Here is a 16,872-nt window from a genome sequence, read left to right as displayed (position 1 = left end):
AGAAAGCTCATAAATAGAATTCTAAGCATGCTGCCAAATGGAGAAGTCAATAGCTATTCTGCTGTCACTACATATTCCTTCCAAATCTGTGCATGCAGACTTTTACTTCACTGTATATATCCAATGGGTTATTAGGGAAGATGAATTTTATATAATGAGAATATTATCATAATGTTGGAATTAATATTTCATGTTTATCTGAGGAAACAAATTAATTCTATCTAACTTTAAAAAACCCCCGGGCCGGGCGCGGTGGCTCAAGCCTGTAATCCCAGCACTTTGGGAGGCCAAGACGGGCGGATCACGAGGTCAGGAGATCGAGACCATCCTGGCTAACACTGTGAAACCCCGTCTCTACTAAAAAATACAAAAAACTAGCCAGGCAAGGTGGCGGGCGCCTGTAGTCCCAGCTGCTCGGGAGGCTGAGGCAGGAGAATGGTGTAAACCCGGGAGGCGGAGCTTGCAGTGAGCTGAGATCCGGCCACTGCACTCCAGCCCGGGCGACAGAGTCTCAAACAAACAAACAAACAAACAAACAAAATAAATAAATAAATACAAAAACCCCGAAAACATCAGAATAATGAATGAAGAAAAGGGAACTAAATGTAATGGGATATTTCAATATCCTATGTCATTTAATACTCAACACAAACCAGTGAGGTTATCATAGTGTTACCTCCATTTTATATTTGACAAAATTAAAGTGATGCTGGGAATTGATCTCAGGGCTACTCACCTCTCCAACATCATATGCTTTCCACAGGGAAAGTCACTGAAGAAGTTATTTCCGGCATGGGTTGTTCAGTTTTCTAATTAGATTTTCCCTTACATGTTAGGAGGAGCTAACCTGGTATCATGTGGAGGATCTGGTTATGTCAGATTTTGGGATATATATAAGAAGCAACTTCTGGCTGAATTTTTGGCTCATAGTGGAGCTGGAACGATTATTATGTCTACTGATAAGATGAATCGATACCTTACCACAGGAGATCTTGATGGATGGTTGAAAATCTGGAATATAGAGGTAAATTGAAAAACATTATCACATTACCTTTAAGATTTTTGGTGACCCTTTGTTGCAAGTAACTATGAATCAAGTCTTGTCTGTCTCCTAAACAAAGGAAAAAATGTTTAGTCTAAGTGTTTTAAATAAAACATTTACAAGTTTCATGCAGAGACTTCTTTTAAATAATTAATGAGGAAAATCATATTTTTCTCAATATTGACAGCCTTCTGTTAAGTAAGTCATCCAATTTAGAAATGTCATATTGTTAGGAAGGCACTGCAGCATTATTTGAATGTAAATAATTAGGATATACCTTATTTTTAATGTATTTATTTATTTATGTATCTATTTATTTATTTTGAGACAGGATCTCCCTCTGTCACCTAGACTGGAGTGCAGTGGCATGATTATAGCTCTCTGCAACTTCAAACTCATGGCTCAAGCCATCCTCCCACCTCAGCCTCCTGAGTAGCTATGACTACAGGCGTTTTCCACTATGCCCAGCTAATTATTTTATTTTATTTTAATTTTATTTTATTTTTTGTAGAGACAGGGTCTCACTATGTTGACTGAGGTGAGGCTACACCTTATTTGCAATGAGACTGTAAATGTAATTTAAATACTAGAGGACTATTCCCTCATCTAACATTATTGTTACCCTGAGTTAGTTTGGGATTTTTTTCTTTTTTATCACTGATTACCTCCTCAATTTTCCAATAATATTTAAAAGTTGTATATGTGACCACATATATGTGGTAAAGTTCATCTCTATTAAATAATTAGCTATACTATTTAGATTTTTCTTTCCTTCCTCCTTCCCCACTAGTTCCTTTTTGTATTTCCCAAGTAGTCAGATAAGTTAGAAACCTTTTTTTCTTAATGTAATTTCATTTTCTAGCCTCTTTTATCATGAACTTTGCTTTCGCATTTGGATCACAGGTTATTGTTCCCAAGTTTGAAAATCGGCCTTTTTAAAAAAGTGTTATGTCATTGTAATCGTTTCATATTTGAATTTTTTAGAGGTCTGGTATTTCTTTTCATTCAGGAGTACTGTCTTAATTCCAGTAAGAACAAAATCACAAAGGCCCCAACTCTGATAAGATCATTCCAACCTCATGAGGACCGGATAAGTTCCTTAGAGATGTGTGAGCTGGGTGGTCAGTTACTGATTATCTCCTCCTCTGCAGACTGCAGCATTTGTGTGACTGGTGTCTGCAATGCTCCTGTTTGGATCTTTGGTCAGGTAGAAATATTGCTCTTTATTATTCTAGTATTTACTTGACATTTAGTATTAACTTGGGCTGATTTCTATTTGAATCTCATCAGCTGTTTAATGTTCATTAGTCATGAAAGAACTGACAACATTTCTGAAGCAGTAGCTCCAGGCAACTTTGTCCTGTTTTCCATTAACCAAGACAGTTTCATCAAGTGGAAGACACCAGAGACACGGAAAGATAGGAGCTCTGTGCAGCTCAAAATATTCCAAGATTTCTAAGAAAAAATTCTCCTCTAAAATAAATTCCTTCAATTTCAAAATTTAGTAAAAGTTCAACGTGGATAAAATGATCGTGTTACTAAAAAGACAGGTGATTATGACTGTTAACTAAGAACGTAATAATCAAATGTAGAAAATTTTAGGAAAAAACCAATCATCCTATTCATTCTCTGGTTTATTGCCGCAAATAATAATAGTTAATATTTGCTGAGTTTTCCTTGTGTACCTGGGGCACTGTTCTGAGATTTTTTTCAAGAATTAACTCATTTAATCTTCACAATTGCTCAATTCAGGAGGGGGCAGCTCTCACAATTCCCATTTTACAAATGAGCAAACAGAGGCACAGAGAGTTTGAATTAATAGCCTGAGCTCACAGAAGCTAATTGTGGTAGAGTTTTGCTTTTAACTCAAGTTGGGTCACTTTAGAGCTCACATTTTTAACCCCTTTCTCAAGATCTGACTTGTCCCTGCCTATGAAATGAAATGGAAGTAGGGGGCATGAAATAAAGGAAATATTTAGTCTCATATTTTCTGTTCTTTTATCCTTTTGCCTTCTTGGGAACTTTTCGTGTTCCATTTATGCTTTTGGGGACAAAATATGTTTGACTGGTTTCAACCAGTACTATTCAAACCTGGTATAAGTTTAAGGTGAAGCCTCAATTTCTGTTCAGCCAGCTGATTTGGTTCTATTTAGGAGCCTCAGGTGCCAATCTTACTCTGGAGAGTAGGCAATTCTTTTAGTGTCGGAAGACAACGTTTGTTGTTGCTGTATTTGTAAAGTCAGTTTGATGAGGCCAACCTGTGTGGAAAGAATTCTAAGCAACCCTTTAGGATGCAGAGGGTGTTGGCAAATCAGAAAATCATCTAGGAGGTGGACCCACATTGGCTGGACAATGAGAGTGTCAATGTAACACTCAGGAGCTGTATCAATCTCTTGTATTTTTGTAAACAAGACGAGCACTAGATTTTTCTCAGTCAGGAAAAAAAGCGGCTAAGTGGGAACTCATATGGGTGTGTGATGAGTGAGACAGAGTGGGACATGGCTGGCAGTCTGGACAGGAAAGAAGGTGGAAGCCTGCCTCGGGCCACTGAAGAAGCCAATGCATTGCTGACGGAGGCTGTGGCAAGATGAGGTGGAGGTTTGAACAATGGTAAAGAAACGAAACATCATCAAGTGGGTGACCTAAGAAGTTCCTTAGACATCTGGGGTTGAACCAAGAAATAACACCATTCTAGGTGTAGGTGCCATATAAAGTTCACCCACCAAACATAATCTGTAGCTAAATTTTATTTTAATGCAGAAATGGGTGCTTATAAAACTACTTATTTTTATGTTATTGATATTATTTGTTGTTTCTGTGAAATCTTGCGTTGTTTAAGGACTTCAGACCCAAAAAGCCCTCATGAGAATAATTTTATTTTTTCCTTTCTGTTCAAGACAGGAGAAGAGTCATCAGACCTGGGTCAGTTTTAAAAATTGAAGGCTAGCAAAGCTAGGGAAAACGGTTTCCTAGTTCCTTCTGTTTGTGCTACTTCTTCTTCTTCTTTTTTTTTAAAGGATTTACTTTTATCAAGCTGTCTTGAATATAGGTGCCATTAGTCCCAAGATGTAGAGCAAAGAGTGTGGGGAAGAGGAAACGGAAAGGAGAGGAAGGGGAAAGGAAAAGAGGGAAAGGAAAGAGAGAGGAGAGAAGGGATTTTTTTTTTTTTTAAACAAAACAAAACTTAGAATCCCTTTTATAACATAGCTATTGGGCTTAGGCTGGTTTTCAGGTTAGATTTTTAAAAGTAAGTTGTGTGGTATGTCTATTTCTAGAGTTGGAGAAATAGGAGTGAAGAGGATTTATTCATGAATGCATGTTTATCCCACGAAGCTGTCAGGTGATTGTCGGATAAGAAGAAATTCAAATGATGCTTGAAATTCTTCAGTGCCCCTCTTTGTGCACTAACTACTGTTATGCTAGGCAGAGTTTATGTACTGGCAACTCTCCTCATCTGATTGATTTGATGTCCAGTGACTTTGATTGTGTCTCTTCATCCAGTGAATAATTAAAATTTGATTTAGTTGCCCACATTTAAACAATAATAGATTTCATGTAAAGATTCAAGTTTCTAATTTCTCTTAAAAAAAAGCAATCAGGCAAGAGAAAGAAACAAAAGGTATTCAAATAGGCAGACAGGAAGTCAAATTGTCTCTGTTTGCAGATGACATGATTGTATATTTAGAAAACCCCATCGTCTCAGCCCAAAAAATCCTTAAGCTGAAAAACAAATTCAGCAAAGTCTCAGGATACAAAATTAATGTGCAAAAATCACAAGCATTCCTATACCCCAATAATAGACAAGCAGAGAGCCAAATCATGAGTGAATTCCCATTCACAATTGCTACAAAGAAAATAAAATACCTAGGAATACAACTTACAAGGGACATGAAGGACGTCTTCAAGGAGAACTACAAGTCATTGGTCAAGAAAATCAGAGAGGACACAAACAAATGGAAAAACATTCCATGCTCATGAACAGGAAGAATCAATATCATGAAAATGGCCATACTGCCCAAGGTAATTTATAGATTCAATGCTATTCCCATGAAGCTACCATTGACTTTCTTCACAGAACTAGAAAAAACTACTTTCAATTTTATATGGAACCAAAAAAGAGCCTTTATAGCCAAGACAATCCTAAGCAAAAAGAACAAAGCTGGAGACATCATGCTACCTGACTTCAAACTATACTACAAGGCTACAGTAACCAAAACAGCATGGTACTGGTACCAAAACAGATATATAGACCAATGGAATAGAACAGAGGCCTCAGAAATAACACCACACACCTACAACCATCTGACCTTTGAAAAACCTTACAGAAACAAACAATGGGGAAATCATTCCCTATTTAATAAATGGTGCTGGGAAAACTGGCTAACCTTATGCAGAATATAGAAACTGAACCCCTTTTTTACACCTTAAACAAAAATTAACTCAAAATGGATTAAAGACTTAAATGTAAATCCTAAAACAATAAAAACTCTGGAAGAAAACCTTTCAAAACCATACAGGACATAGGAATGGGCAAAGATATCAAGACTAAAACACCAAAAGCAATTGCAGCAAAAGCTGAAATTGACAAATGCAATCTAATTAAACTAAAAAGCTTCTGCACAGCAAAAGAAAATATCAGAGTGAACAGGCACCCTACAGAATGGGAGAAAAAATTTTCAATCTATCTATCTATCTGCCAAAGGTCTAATATGCAGAATCTATGAGGAACTTAAACAAATTTATAAGAAAGAAACCAAACAACCCCATCGAAATGTGAGTGAAGGATATGGGCAGACACTTCTCAAAACAAGACATTTATGTGGCCAATAAACATATGAAAAAAACCTCATCATCACTGGTCATTAGAGAAATGCATATCAAAACCATAATGAGATACCATCCCACACTAGTTAGAATGGCAATCATTAAAAAGTCTGGAAACAACAGATGTTGGCAAGGATGTGGAGAAATAGGAATGCTTTTACACTGTTGGTGGGAGTGCAAATTAGTTCAATCATTGTAGAAGACAGTGTAGCAACTCGTCAAGGATCTAGAACCAGAAATACCATTTGACCCAGGAATCCCATTACTGAGTATATACTCAAAGGGTTATAAATCATTCTACTATAAAGACACATGCACATGCATGTTTTTTGCAGCACTATTTACAATAGCAAAAACTTGGAACCAATCCAAATACCCATCAATGATAGACTGGAAAAACAAAATATGGCACATATACAACATGGAATACTATGCAGCCATAAAACAGGATGAGTTCATGTCTTTGCAAGGACATGGAGGAAGCTGGAAACCATCATCCTTAGCAAACTAACACAGGAACGGAAAAGCGAACACCCCATGTTCTCACTCATAAGTGGGAGTTGAACAATTAGGACACATGGACACAGGGAGAGGAACATCACTCATTGTGGCCTGTCGAGGGGTGAGGGGAAAGGGGAGGTAGAGCATTAGGATGAATAACTAATGCATGTGGGGCTTAAAACTTAGATGATGGGTTGATAGTTGCAGCAAACCAACATGGCACATGTATACCTATGTAACAAACCTGCATATTCAGCACATGTATCCCAGAACTTACAGTGGCAAAAAAAAAAAAAAAAAAAAAAAAAAAAAAAAAAATACAAAAAAAGAACATACATCATTCCTTAAGAGTAACTATAGCCTTTATGTAAAATGAGTTCTCTTTAATTCAGTGTAGCAGTGTAGTCCTTGAATTTTTTTATTGCCTTAAATACTGAGGATGAGTTTTATTTACTATTTATTATCCATTTATTTTCTTGTATTAGGTTCAATTCATTCATTGATATTATTTGACTGGCCCTGTAGGCATTTTATTCTGCAAACACTTATGACAAGGCTGATCAATTTGCAGACCAGCCAAATATCTGCAGGATGCCTACGGTTCCCCTCGTATCTCACAGGCTGCATTCTTTGGAACATTCTGTGTGCATGAAGCGAATTGATATAAGATGAGAAAATAGGCTCTGTATTTAAAACATAAAATAGATTGTTAACGGGAAACTTTTGTTAGATTAATGCATTTTAAGAAGTGTAGCCAAAATCTGTGAAAATTATTATATAACACACATAATTTTTAGAAAATAATATTTAATAGCTGAACTAGCTTTTGAAAACATTTTAAGGAGGTAACATGCAAATAAAGTAGTTGAGGGAAAAAATAACTGTGGCAATTCTTTAACAAAAGCTTTGTTTTGTTTTTAGTAAATATACATCTGGCTATTCAGAATTTTAAAATAGGAATGGTAAAAAATTTCTTGTAGTTCATTATTATCTTTTCATTGTTTCTTATGACACATCTCATTTTCTACCTTTATTAAAGGTACATGAATCTCTTTCATTTCCCCTGTAAAACTGTAAACTTCTTGTGGAGAAGAGTCACGTCTTTTTCGTCTTCTTGTGTGTCCCACCCCAGGACTTTAATTAGTAATCTAGCACATGGTAAACACACGTAAATGTTTGAAGAAAATAAATTTCATAAAAATAAAAGATGTTTTTGTTTTTTTCAGGCAAAGCACTGGCATATTGAAAACTACCTTTTCCTTCCTAAAAGAGATACTAATTTAGTGGAAAGTGATATTCAAAAGGAAATTTCTTTATTTTCTAAGGAGGAATCTTGTTTAGACCCAACAGAACATTCTCTACTTAACAAGAAAAACAAAGATGACTCAACATACAAGTAAGTAATTTTGAACATTAGCCAGATGTCAACTGGAGTCTAGGTAAGACATAGATAAGACTGGTCCAAACTTCCTTCTGTCCTCTGTGGAATGTTCAGTGACTACCTTAAGATTTTTCCAAAATTTGAGGTGTTGGTAGGTATGTATGGATGAGTGACTTATATTATCGAGGCCATATTTGGTTCTTATTTCTTGACTACATTGATTCTTGATATGTGTTAAGTGCCGTCTAGTCTTATATTTCTACTCCATCATCAATCTAATTGTGAAAATTGACCCCTTTCTTCAAAAACTATCTATCTATCTATCTATCTATCTATCTATCTATCTATCTATCTATCTATCTATCTATCTATCTATCCATCCATCTATCTATCTATCATCTATCTATCTATCTATCTTAGAAAGTGTATCAGATTTTACTCCTGGTTTTGATAAAGTGCACAGGGGTTTATGTGACAAAAGTTCAAAGAGCTTAACTTTGAAGTTAGACATCATTTCTTTAAGGCTTCTCATGCCTCTAGGTTGCTCAGACGTTCTTCTCTTCACGTCACTCTGCTAGGTCCCATATTTACACTCCATTTATGCTCTCATGTCAAGGAGTTTAGTTCTTTTGTTTTCTATGCTTTTGCCAAACCATGCTCTCATAACTTAACTTTTATGCTAAATGGCTATTTTATTCTCGTAGAGATAGATTTCCAAGCTTATTACTTGGAGAATAATAAAAATATTTTGGTGCCTTTGATTTATTATCTGTTCCATGTAAGAAAAGAAATGGAGCTTACTCAGAGCTGACAAGAAAATAGTTCTTCTATAAAACTCCCACCATGTTTTAATTCAATGCTTTTGTAACATTCTATGTTAAACAGGTGAAACACCAGAGAGGACTCTTTCCTTCTTCCCTTTAACTCACTAGTCACAGTTTTCCTTTCATTGAGGCTCTACAGGTGGGTTCGGAGGCAGGAAAAAGGTAGCATTGCTGTTCTTGAGGCTTGGCAGATGTGCACAGCATACTCTTCTTCCTGGCGATATAGTTGAGGGTTCTTTGATGACCCCACTCAGGGACCTCTGCATTGCACATTTCCAAACTCATAAACTCTTTGGCTAGTTTCTTATGGCTCACCTCCTCCAGCTCATGCCCCTTGTAATACACATCACAGTGTTTTCTATTACAGTCCTGCACATTGCCAAGCCTCCCCTCTTGCACAACTGCTGGTTTAACTTCTGCTTGGCCTATAGGAAACACATTTTGCAACACCAACTTTTCCACTGTTTCCCCACTGCTCCCTGCAACTCCAGGTACAGCTTTTTGCCTGTAGACTTCTTCAGATGTTAGTGAGACAAAGGTCTGCTGTGTCCCTCTCATTGTTACCCTGGAAGACTACATTAAGCTATTTGGGCTATGTGAATAGAGGCTAGAAATGAAAAAGAGAAAAACTTTCCTCCCCTCCAATGGGAGTGGGTCACAATTCGCACATAAGACTCTCTCTGATGCAATCATCTCTTATAGTTTCCGCATCCTTTGTTTATATCTTACAGTGATGTTGGCTTAAGTGTCACAAGATCAGTTTTGGAGCTACCTTCTTGGCAAAGTGACCCTGCACATAAAGAGTCAAACCACCTCATGTTGGCATGTAGAAATACTTTTGTATTAAACATCTCAATAGATTACTTTGCTTTCAAACTTTTTGAACCTCTACTGACAGATAGATAGAAGAAAAAAATTCCCCTTTAGCATTCTGTTATGCTAAATTACTTTGGTATTTGTTCTTCCATTTCCTTGAATTATGGCTTGCAGAAATGTCAAGTGGCATTTTACATTTAGGCAGAAGGATATTTTCAATTTAGAAATCTAGCATGAGCAATCCTGTACAATCATAGAATGCTGGGAATGGAAAGACTTTACATAGGATAAAATGTCCCCGCCTACCTATCCTACTCAATCTTACAGATGAAGAAATAAAGTTACCTTGGGATAACACAGATAGATCATTTTTTTTTTCTCTTTCCATCACATGCATAGAAGAGTGAAGGCAAGTGTTACAGATTCCTGTTTAAGAGTATTTCAGCCAATATAATACTTTCCCATTCCTTATGACACACTCAGTTATCCTTTAAACATTTTTTTTTTGAGGCTGTCTTGCTTTGTCGCCCAGCTGAAATGCAGTGGTGCGACCACAGCTCACTGCAGCAGCAACCTCCCTGGCTCAAGCAATCCTCCCACCTCAGCCTCCCAAGTAGCTGGGACTACAGGCATGCCACCACACCCAGTTTGCACACACACACACACACACACACACACACGCACACTTTTTTTCTGTACAGATGGGGTTTCATCATGTTGCTCAGGCTGGTCTCGAACTCCTAGGTTCAAGTGATCCTCCCACTTCACCCTCCCAAAGTGCTAGGATTACAGATGTGAGCCATCACTCCCGTCCTAAACACTTTTTTAAACCATTCTTTTCCTAGATTCAAACATTGGCAATTTGAACTCTTTACTTCTTTCCTGACTTCATTTTCAGTTAATTTTGTTTTCTATTGTTCCTGAAAACTTTTTGTTATGCAAATCAGTGCTGATATATACAGTTATTAAAAAAATTATTTTAATTTCTGGGGTACATGTGTAGGATTCACAGGTTTGTTACATAGGTAAATGTATGCCATGGAGGTTTGCTGCACCCATATACCTATAACCTGAGTATTAAACCCAGCATGCATTAGCAATTTTTCATGATGCTCTCCCTTCCCATCCCCTACCCCTGGACAGGTTCCAGTGTGTGTTGTTCCCCTCCTTGGGTCCATGTGTTTTCATTGGTCAGCTCCCACTTTTGAGTGAGAACATGTGAATATGTGGTGTTTGGTTTTCTGTTCCTGAGTTAGTTTGCAGAGGATAATGGCTTCCAGCTCCATCCATGTCCCTGCAGAGGACATTATCTCATTCCTTTTTGTGGCTGTATAGTATTCCATGGTGTATGTGTACCACCATTTTCTTTATTCAGTCTATCATTGATGGGCATTTGGGTTGATTCCATTTATTGGCTATTGTGAATAGTGCTGTAATGAACATATGTGTGCTTGTATCTTTATAATAGAATGATTTATATTCCTTTGGGTATACACCCAGTAATGAGATTGCTGGGTCAAATGGTAGTTTAAATACTATTTCTGGTTCTAGGTCTTTGAGGAATCACCATACTGTCTTCCACCATGAGTGAACTAATTTGCATACCCACCAGCAGTGCAAAAGCATTTGAATCTCTCTGCAGACTCACCAGCATCTGTTGTTTCCTGACTTTTTAATAATTGCCATTCTGACTGGCATGAGATGGTATCTCACTGTGGGTTTGATTTGCATTTCTTTAATGATCAGTGATGTTAAGCCTTTTTTCATCTGTTTGTTGGTTGCATAAATGTCTTATTTTGAGAAGTGTCGGTTTATGTCTTTGACTGCTTTTTAATGGTTTTTTTTTTTTCTTGTAAATTTATTTAAGTTCCTTGTGGACTCTGAATACTAGCTCTTTGTCAGATGGATAGATTGCAAAAATTTTCACCCATTCTGTAGGTTTTCTGTTCACTCTGATGACACTTTCTTTTGCTGTGCAGAAACTTTTAGTTTAATATCTCATTTGTCAATTTTTACTTTAATTGCAATTACTTTTGATGTTTTCATCATGAAATCTTTGCCTGTGCCTATGTCCTGAACTATATTGCCTAGATTTTCTTCTAGAGTTTTTATAGTTTTGGGTTTTACATTTAAGTCTTTAATCCATTTTGAGTTAATTTTTGTATAAGATGTAAGGAAGGGGTCCAGTTTCAATTTTCTGCATATGGCTATTCAGTTCTCCTAGCACCATTTATTAAATAGGAATCCTTTCTTCATTGCTTGTTTTCATCAGATTTGTTGAAGATTAGATGGTTGTAGATGTGTGGTCTTATTTCTTAGCTCTGTATTCTGTTCCATGGGTCTATGTGTCTGTTTTTGTACCAGTACCGGGCTGTTTTGGTTACTATAGCCCTGTAGTATAGTTTGAAGTAGGGCAGCATGATGCCTCCAGCTTTGTTCTTTTTGCTTAGCATTGTTTTGGCTATGTAGGCTCTTTTTTGGTTCCATATGAGTTTTTAAATAGTTTTTTTTTTTTTCCTAATTCTGTGAAGAATGTCAAGAGTAGTTTGATGGGAATAGCACTGAATCTATAAATAACTTTGGGCAGTATGGCCATTTTCATGATATTGATTCTTTCTGTTCATGATCATGAAAATTTTTTCCATTGTTTGTGTCCTCTCTGATTTCCTTGAGCAATGGTTTGTAGTTCTCCTTGAAGACCGTTCTTCACTTTCCTTGATAGCTGTATTCCTAGATATTTTATTCTCTGTAGCAATTGTGAATGGGAATCCATCTATGATTTGGCTCTCTGCTTATCTGTTATTTGTGTATAGGAGTGCTTGTGATTTTTGCACTTTGTTTTTGTATCCTGAGACTTTGCTGAAGTTGTTTATCAGCTTAAGAAGCTTTTGGGCTGAGTCGATATGGTTTTCTAGATATAGTATCATGTCATCTGCAAACAGAATTTGATTTCCTTTCTTCCTATTTGAATACCCTTTATTTCTTTCTCTTGCCTGATTGCCCTGGCCAGAACTTCCCATACTACACTGAATAGGAGTGGTGAGAAAGGGCAACCCTGTCTTGTGCCGGTTTTCAAGGGGAATGCCTCCAGCTTTTGCCCATTCAGTATGATATTGGCTATGGGTTTGTCATAAGTGACTCATTATTTTGAGATATGTACCTTCAATACCTACTTTATTGAGAATTTTTAACATGAAGAAATGTTGAATTGTATCGCAAGCATTTTCTGTACCTATTGTGGTAATCGTGTGCTTTTTGTCCTTAGTTTTGTTTATGGGATGAATTACATTTATTGATTTACCTACGTTGAGTCAGCCTTGAATCCTGGGGATGAAGCCAACTTGATTGTGGTGGATACGCTTTTTGATGTGCTGCAAGATTTGTTTTGCAAATATTTTATTGAGGATTTTTGCATTGATGTTCATCAGGGATATCGGCCTGAAGTTCTTTTTTTTGTTGTTGTTTTGTTTTATCTCGGCCTGATTTCTGTATCAGGATGATACTGAGCTCATAAAATGAGTTAGGGAAGAGTCACTCCTTTTCAATTGTTTGTAATAGTTTCAGAAGAAATGGTACCAGCTCCTCTTTGTATCTCTGGTAGAATCAGCTGTGAATCACTCTGGTCCTGAGCTTTTTTGGTTGGTAAGCTATTTATTACCACCTCAATTTCAGAACTCATTACTGGCCTATTCAGGGATTCAACTTCAGTCTTGAGAGGGTGTTTGTGTCCAGGAATTTATCCATTTCTTCTAGATTTTTTAGTTTATTGGTATAGAGGTGTTTATAGTATTTTTTGATGGTTGTTTGTATTTCTGTGGGGCAAGTGGTGATATCCCCTTTATCTTTTTTTGTTGTGTCTATTTGATTCTTCTGTCTTTTCTTCTTTATTAACTTAGCTAGCAATCTATTTTATTAATATTTTTTAAAAAGCCAGTTTCTGGATTTGTTGATATTTTGACGGTTTTTTGTGTGTGTGTGTCTATATCTCCTTCAGTTCTGCTCTGACCTTGCTTATTTCTTGTTTTTTGCTAGGTTAGGGGTTTGTTTGCTCTTGGTTCTCTAGTTCATTAGTTGTGATGTTAGGATGTTGATTTGAGATCTTTCTAGCTTTTTGATATGTGCATTTAGTGCTGTAAATTTCCCTCTTAACACTTTTTAACTGTGTCCCAGAGATTTTGGCACGTGGTCCCTTTGTTTTCATTAGTTTCAAGGAACTTCTTAATTTCTGTCTTAATTTCATTACTTACCCAAGAGTCACTCAAGAGCACGATGTTCAACTTCTATATAGCTGTGTGGTGTTTAGTGAGTTTCTTAATATTGAGTTCTAATTTAATTGTGCTGTGGTCTGAGAGACTGTTATGATTTCAGTTCTTTTGCATTTGCTGAGGAGTGTTTTACTTCCAATTATGTCATCAATTTTAGAGTAAGTGCCATGTGGCACCAAGAAGAATGTATATTCTGTTGTTTTTGAGTGGAGATTTCCGTAGATCTCTATCAGGTCCACTTGATCTATAGCTGAGTTTAAGCCCTGAATATCTTTTACACTTTCTGTCTCGATGATCTGTCTAATGTTGACAGTGGGATGTTAAAGTCTCCCTATTATTGTGTGGGAGGCTAAGTCTCTTTGTAGGACTCTAAGAACTTGTTTTACAAATCTGAGTTCTCCTGTATTGGGTGTATATATATTTAGGAGAGTTAGCTCTTCTTGTTGAATTGAACACTTTATCATTATGTAATGCCCTTCCTTGTCTTTTTTTTTTTTTTTTTTTTTTTATCTTTGTTGGTTTAAGGTCTGTTCTGTCAGAAACTAGGATTGTAACTCCTGCATTTTTTCTACTTTCCATTTGCTTGGTACGATTTCCTCCATTCCTCTATTTTGAGCCTATGTGTGTCTTGGCATGTGAGATGCATCTTTTGACTACAGCACACCAGTGGGTCTTTACTCTTTATGCAGTTTGCCATTGTGTGTCTTTTAATTGGGGCATTTAGCCCATTTATATTTAAGGTTCATATTGTTAAATGCGAATTTGATTCTGTCACCATGATGCTGGATGATTATTTTGCAGACTTGTTAGTGTAGTTTCTTCATAGTGTCATTGGTCTGTGTACTTCAGTGTGTTTTTGTATTGACTGATAATGGTTTTTCCTTTTCATATTCAGTGCTTCCTTCAGGAGCTCTTGCAAGGCAGGCCTGGTGGTGAAGAATTCCCTCAGCATTTGCTTGTCTGAAAACAATCTTATTTCTCCTTTGCTTATGAAGCTTAGTTTGGCTGGTTATGGAATTCTGGATTGGAAATTCTTTTTTTACAAAACACCAAAAAGAGGAACCGGCAAAAGACAAGGACCACCGCAACCCAAACCACAACAAAAAGCCACAGCCTAAGAATGTTGAATATTGGCCCCCCAATCTTTTCTGGTTTGTAGGGTTTCTGCTGAGAGGTCTGCTGTCAGTCTGATGGGCTTCCTTTGTAAGTGACCTGGCCTTTCTCTCTGGCTTCCCTTTAAATTTTTTCCTTCATGTCAACCTTGGAAAGTCTGATGATTATGTGTCTTGGGATTGATCTTTTAATGTAGTATCTTACTGGGGTTCTCTGGATTTCTTGAATTTGAATGTTGGCCTGTCTTGCTAGGTTGAGAAAGTTCTCCTGGATGATATCCTGAAGTATGTTTTCCAACTCGTTTCCATTTTCTCCATCTCTTGCAGGTACCCCCATCAGTCATAGGTTTGTTTATATAATCTCATAGTTCTCGGAGGCTTCATTTGTTCTTTTTCATTCTTCTTTCTCTAATCTTTTCTGTCTGTCTTATTTCAATGAGATAGTCATCAAGCTCTGAGATTCTGTCCTCCGCATGGACTATTCAGCTATTGACACTTGTGATTGCATTGTGAAGTTCTCTTGTTGTGTTTTTCAGCTCTTTCAGGTCATCTTTGTTCCTTTCTAAACTGGTTATTCTGGTTAACAGCTCCTGTAATGTTTTATCGTGGTTCTTAACTTCTTTGCATTGTGTTAGTACATACTCTTTTACCTCAGTGAAGTTTGTTATTACCCACCTTCTAAAGCCTACTTCTGTCAATTCATCCATCTCAGCCTCAGCCCAGTTCTGTGCCCTTTCTGGAGAGGTGTTACAATCTTTTGGAGTAGAAGAGGCACCCTGGCTTTTTGAATTTTCAGCATTTGTGTGTTGATTTTTTTCTCAACTTTGTGGGTTTATCTACCTTCAATCTTTGAGGCTCCTGACCTTTGGATGAGGTTTTGTGGGGTCTTTTTTGTTGATGCTGTTGTTGCTTTCTGTTTGTTTTTCTTTTTACCAGTAAGACCCTTCTTCTGCAGTTTGCTGGGGGTCCATTCTAGACTCGATTTACCTGGGTCCCTCCTGCACCTAGAGGTATCACCAGTGGAGGCTGCAGAAGAGCAAAGATGACTGCCTGCTCTTTCTCCTGGGAGCTCCATCCCAGAGGGGCACTGACCTGACGCCACTGGGAACTCTCCTGAATGAGGTGTCTGGTGACCCCTGTTTGGAGGTCTCACCTACTTAGGAGGCATGGGATCAAGGACCCTCTTAATGAAGCACTCTATCTGTCCCTTGGTGGAATGGGTGTGCTGCACTGGCAGGAATTCCACTGGTTTCGACTGCCCTGATTCCTCAGAGCCAACAGAAGGAAAGACTAAGTCCACCAAACCAGAGACCATGGCTACTCTTTCCCGCAGGGGCTCCATTCCAGGGAGATCAGAGTTCTGTCTGTAAACCCCTGGCTGGAATCGCTGAAGTTCCCACAGGGAGGGCCCACCCAAAGAGGAGGGATGGATCCAGGTCCCACCTAAAGAAGCAGTTGGCCACGATCTGCCACAGCCACTGTGCTGCCCTGTGAGGTATTCCTCCCAGGCCAAACTGCCCAGTCTCCCCAGCACTGGCAGGGGAAAACGGCTGATTGGAGCCACAGTGATGGTGACCGCCCCTCCCACTGGGTAGTTGGTTGTCTTAGGCAGTCTCCAGCATGCTGCCACTGGCTGCAACCCAAACGGTCACCAAGAATCTGCACAGTTCTGTGCTTGGAACCCAAGGCCCTGGTGGTGTGGGCTCACGAGGTGATCTGATTCATGGGTCGCACAGATCCGTGGAAAAAGCATGGTTTCCCTGGGGGGTAGCTCAATCACTCACCAATATACAGGTTTTGTAGTTCACAGATTTCTCTTAAAACTGGAGCTTTGTTGTCTCTCAGATTAAATAGGAGTACAGCAAACAGGTCTTCTCAGGTTGATTATAAGATTATACAGGCATTGGTAGACTTCTGGGGGTGAGAGGCAAAGTTATTTCTCCTGTACAGCAGTTTGTAAAATGAAAAATAATACATCAAAAAGTACTTGTGATCTTTAAAGTTTCTGTCTTAATCTAATTCAGATGAGACTGCATTGATATAATTTTAAGACTTTGTAATAATCAGATATTATAGAAAAATGTCATTTAGGAATTAAACTAATAAA

At 37.7% G+C, this 16,872-nt stretch overlaps 2 protein-coding genes across 5 annotated transcripts in view; one reads left to right on the top strand and one right to left on the bottom strand.

The window, feature by feature from the left end:
- SERPINI1 (serpin family I member 1) overlaps positions 1–16,872 on the bottom strand; it is a 480,054-nt gene that overhangs the window by 296,616 nt on the left and 166,566 nt on the right. The gene's annotated exons all lie outside the window — the stretch shown is intronic.
- The window catches only part of WDR49 (WD repeat domain 49), a 186,711-nt gene that overhangs the window by 131,473 nt on the left and 38,366 nt on the right, over positions 1–16,872 (top strand). For 3 of the 4 annotated variants that reach the window (XM_050779950.1, XM_050779949.1, XM_050779951.1), the window contains exons 14-16: positions 837–1,024; positions 2,052–2,249; positions 7,594–7,763. In XM_050779950.1, coding sequence (XP_050635907.1) covers positions 837–1,024; positions 2,052–2,249; positions 7,594–7,763 — 556 coding nt within the window. The remainder of the gene's footprint in view (positions 1–836; positions 1,025–2,051; positions 2,250–7,593; positions 7,764–16,872) is intronic. The other variant, XM_050779952.1, reaches the window with a different exon arrangement.

The sequence above is a fragment of the Macaca thibetana genome, chromosome 2 (assembly GCF_024542745.1).
Source record: "Macaca thibetana thibetana isolate TM-01 chromosome 2, ASM2454274v1, whole genome shotgun sequence".
In the NCBI taxonomy this organism is placed as follows: Eukaryota; Metazoa; Chordata; class Mammalia; order Primates; family Cercopithecidae; genus Macaca; species Macaca thibetana.
The sequence above is the reverse complement of the archived record's forward strand: the minus strand, read 5'-3'. Positions and strand labels throughout refer to the sequence as shown.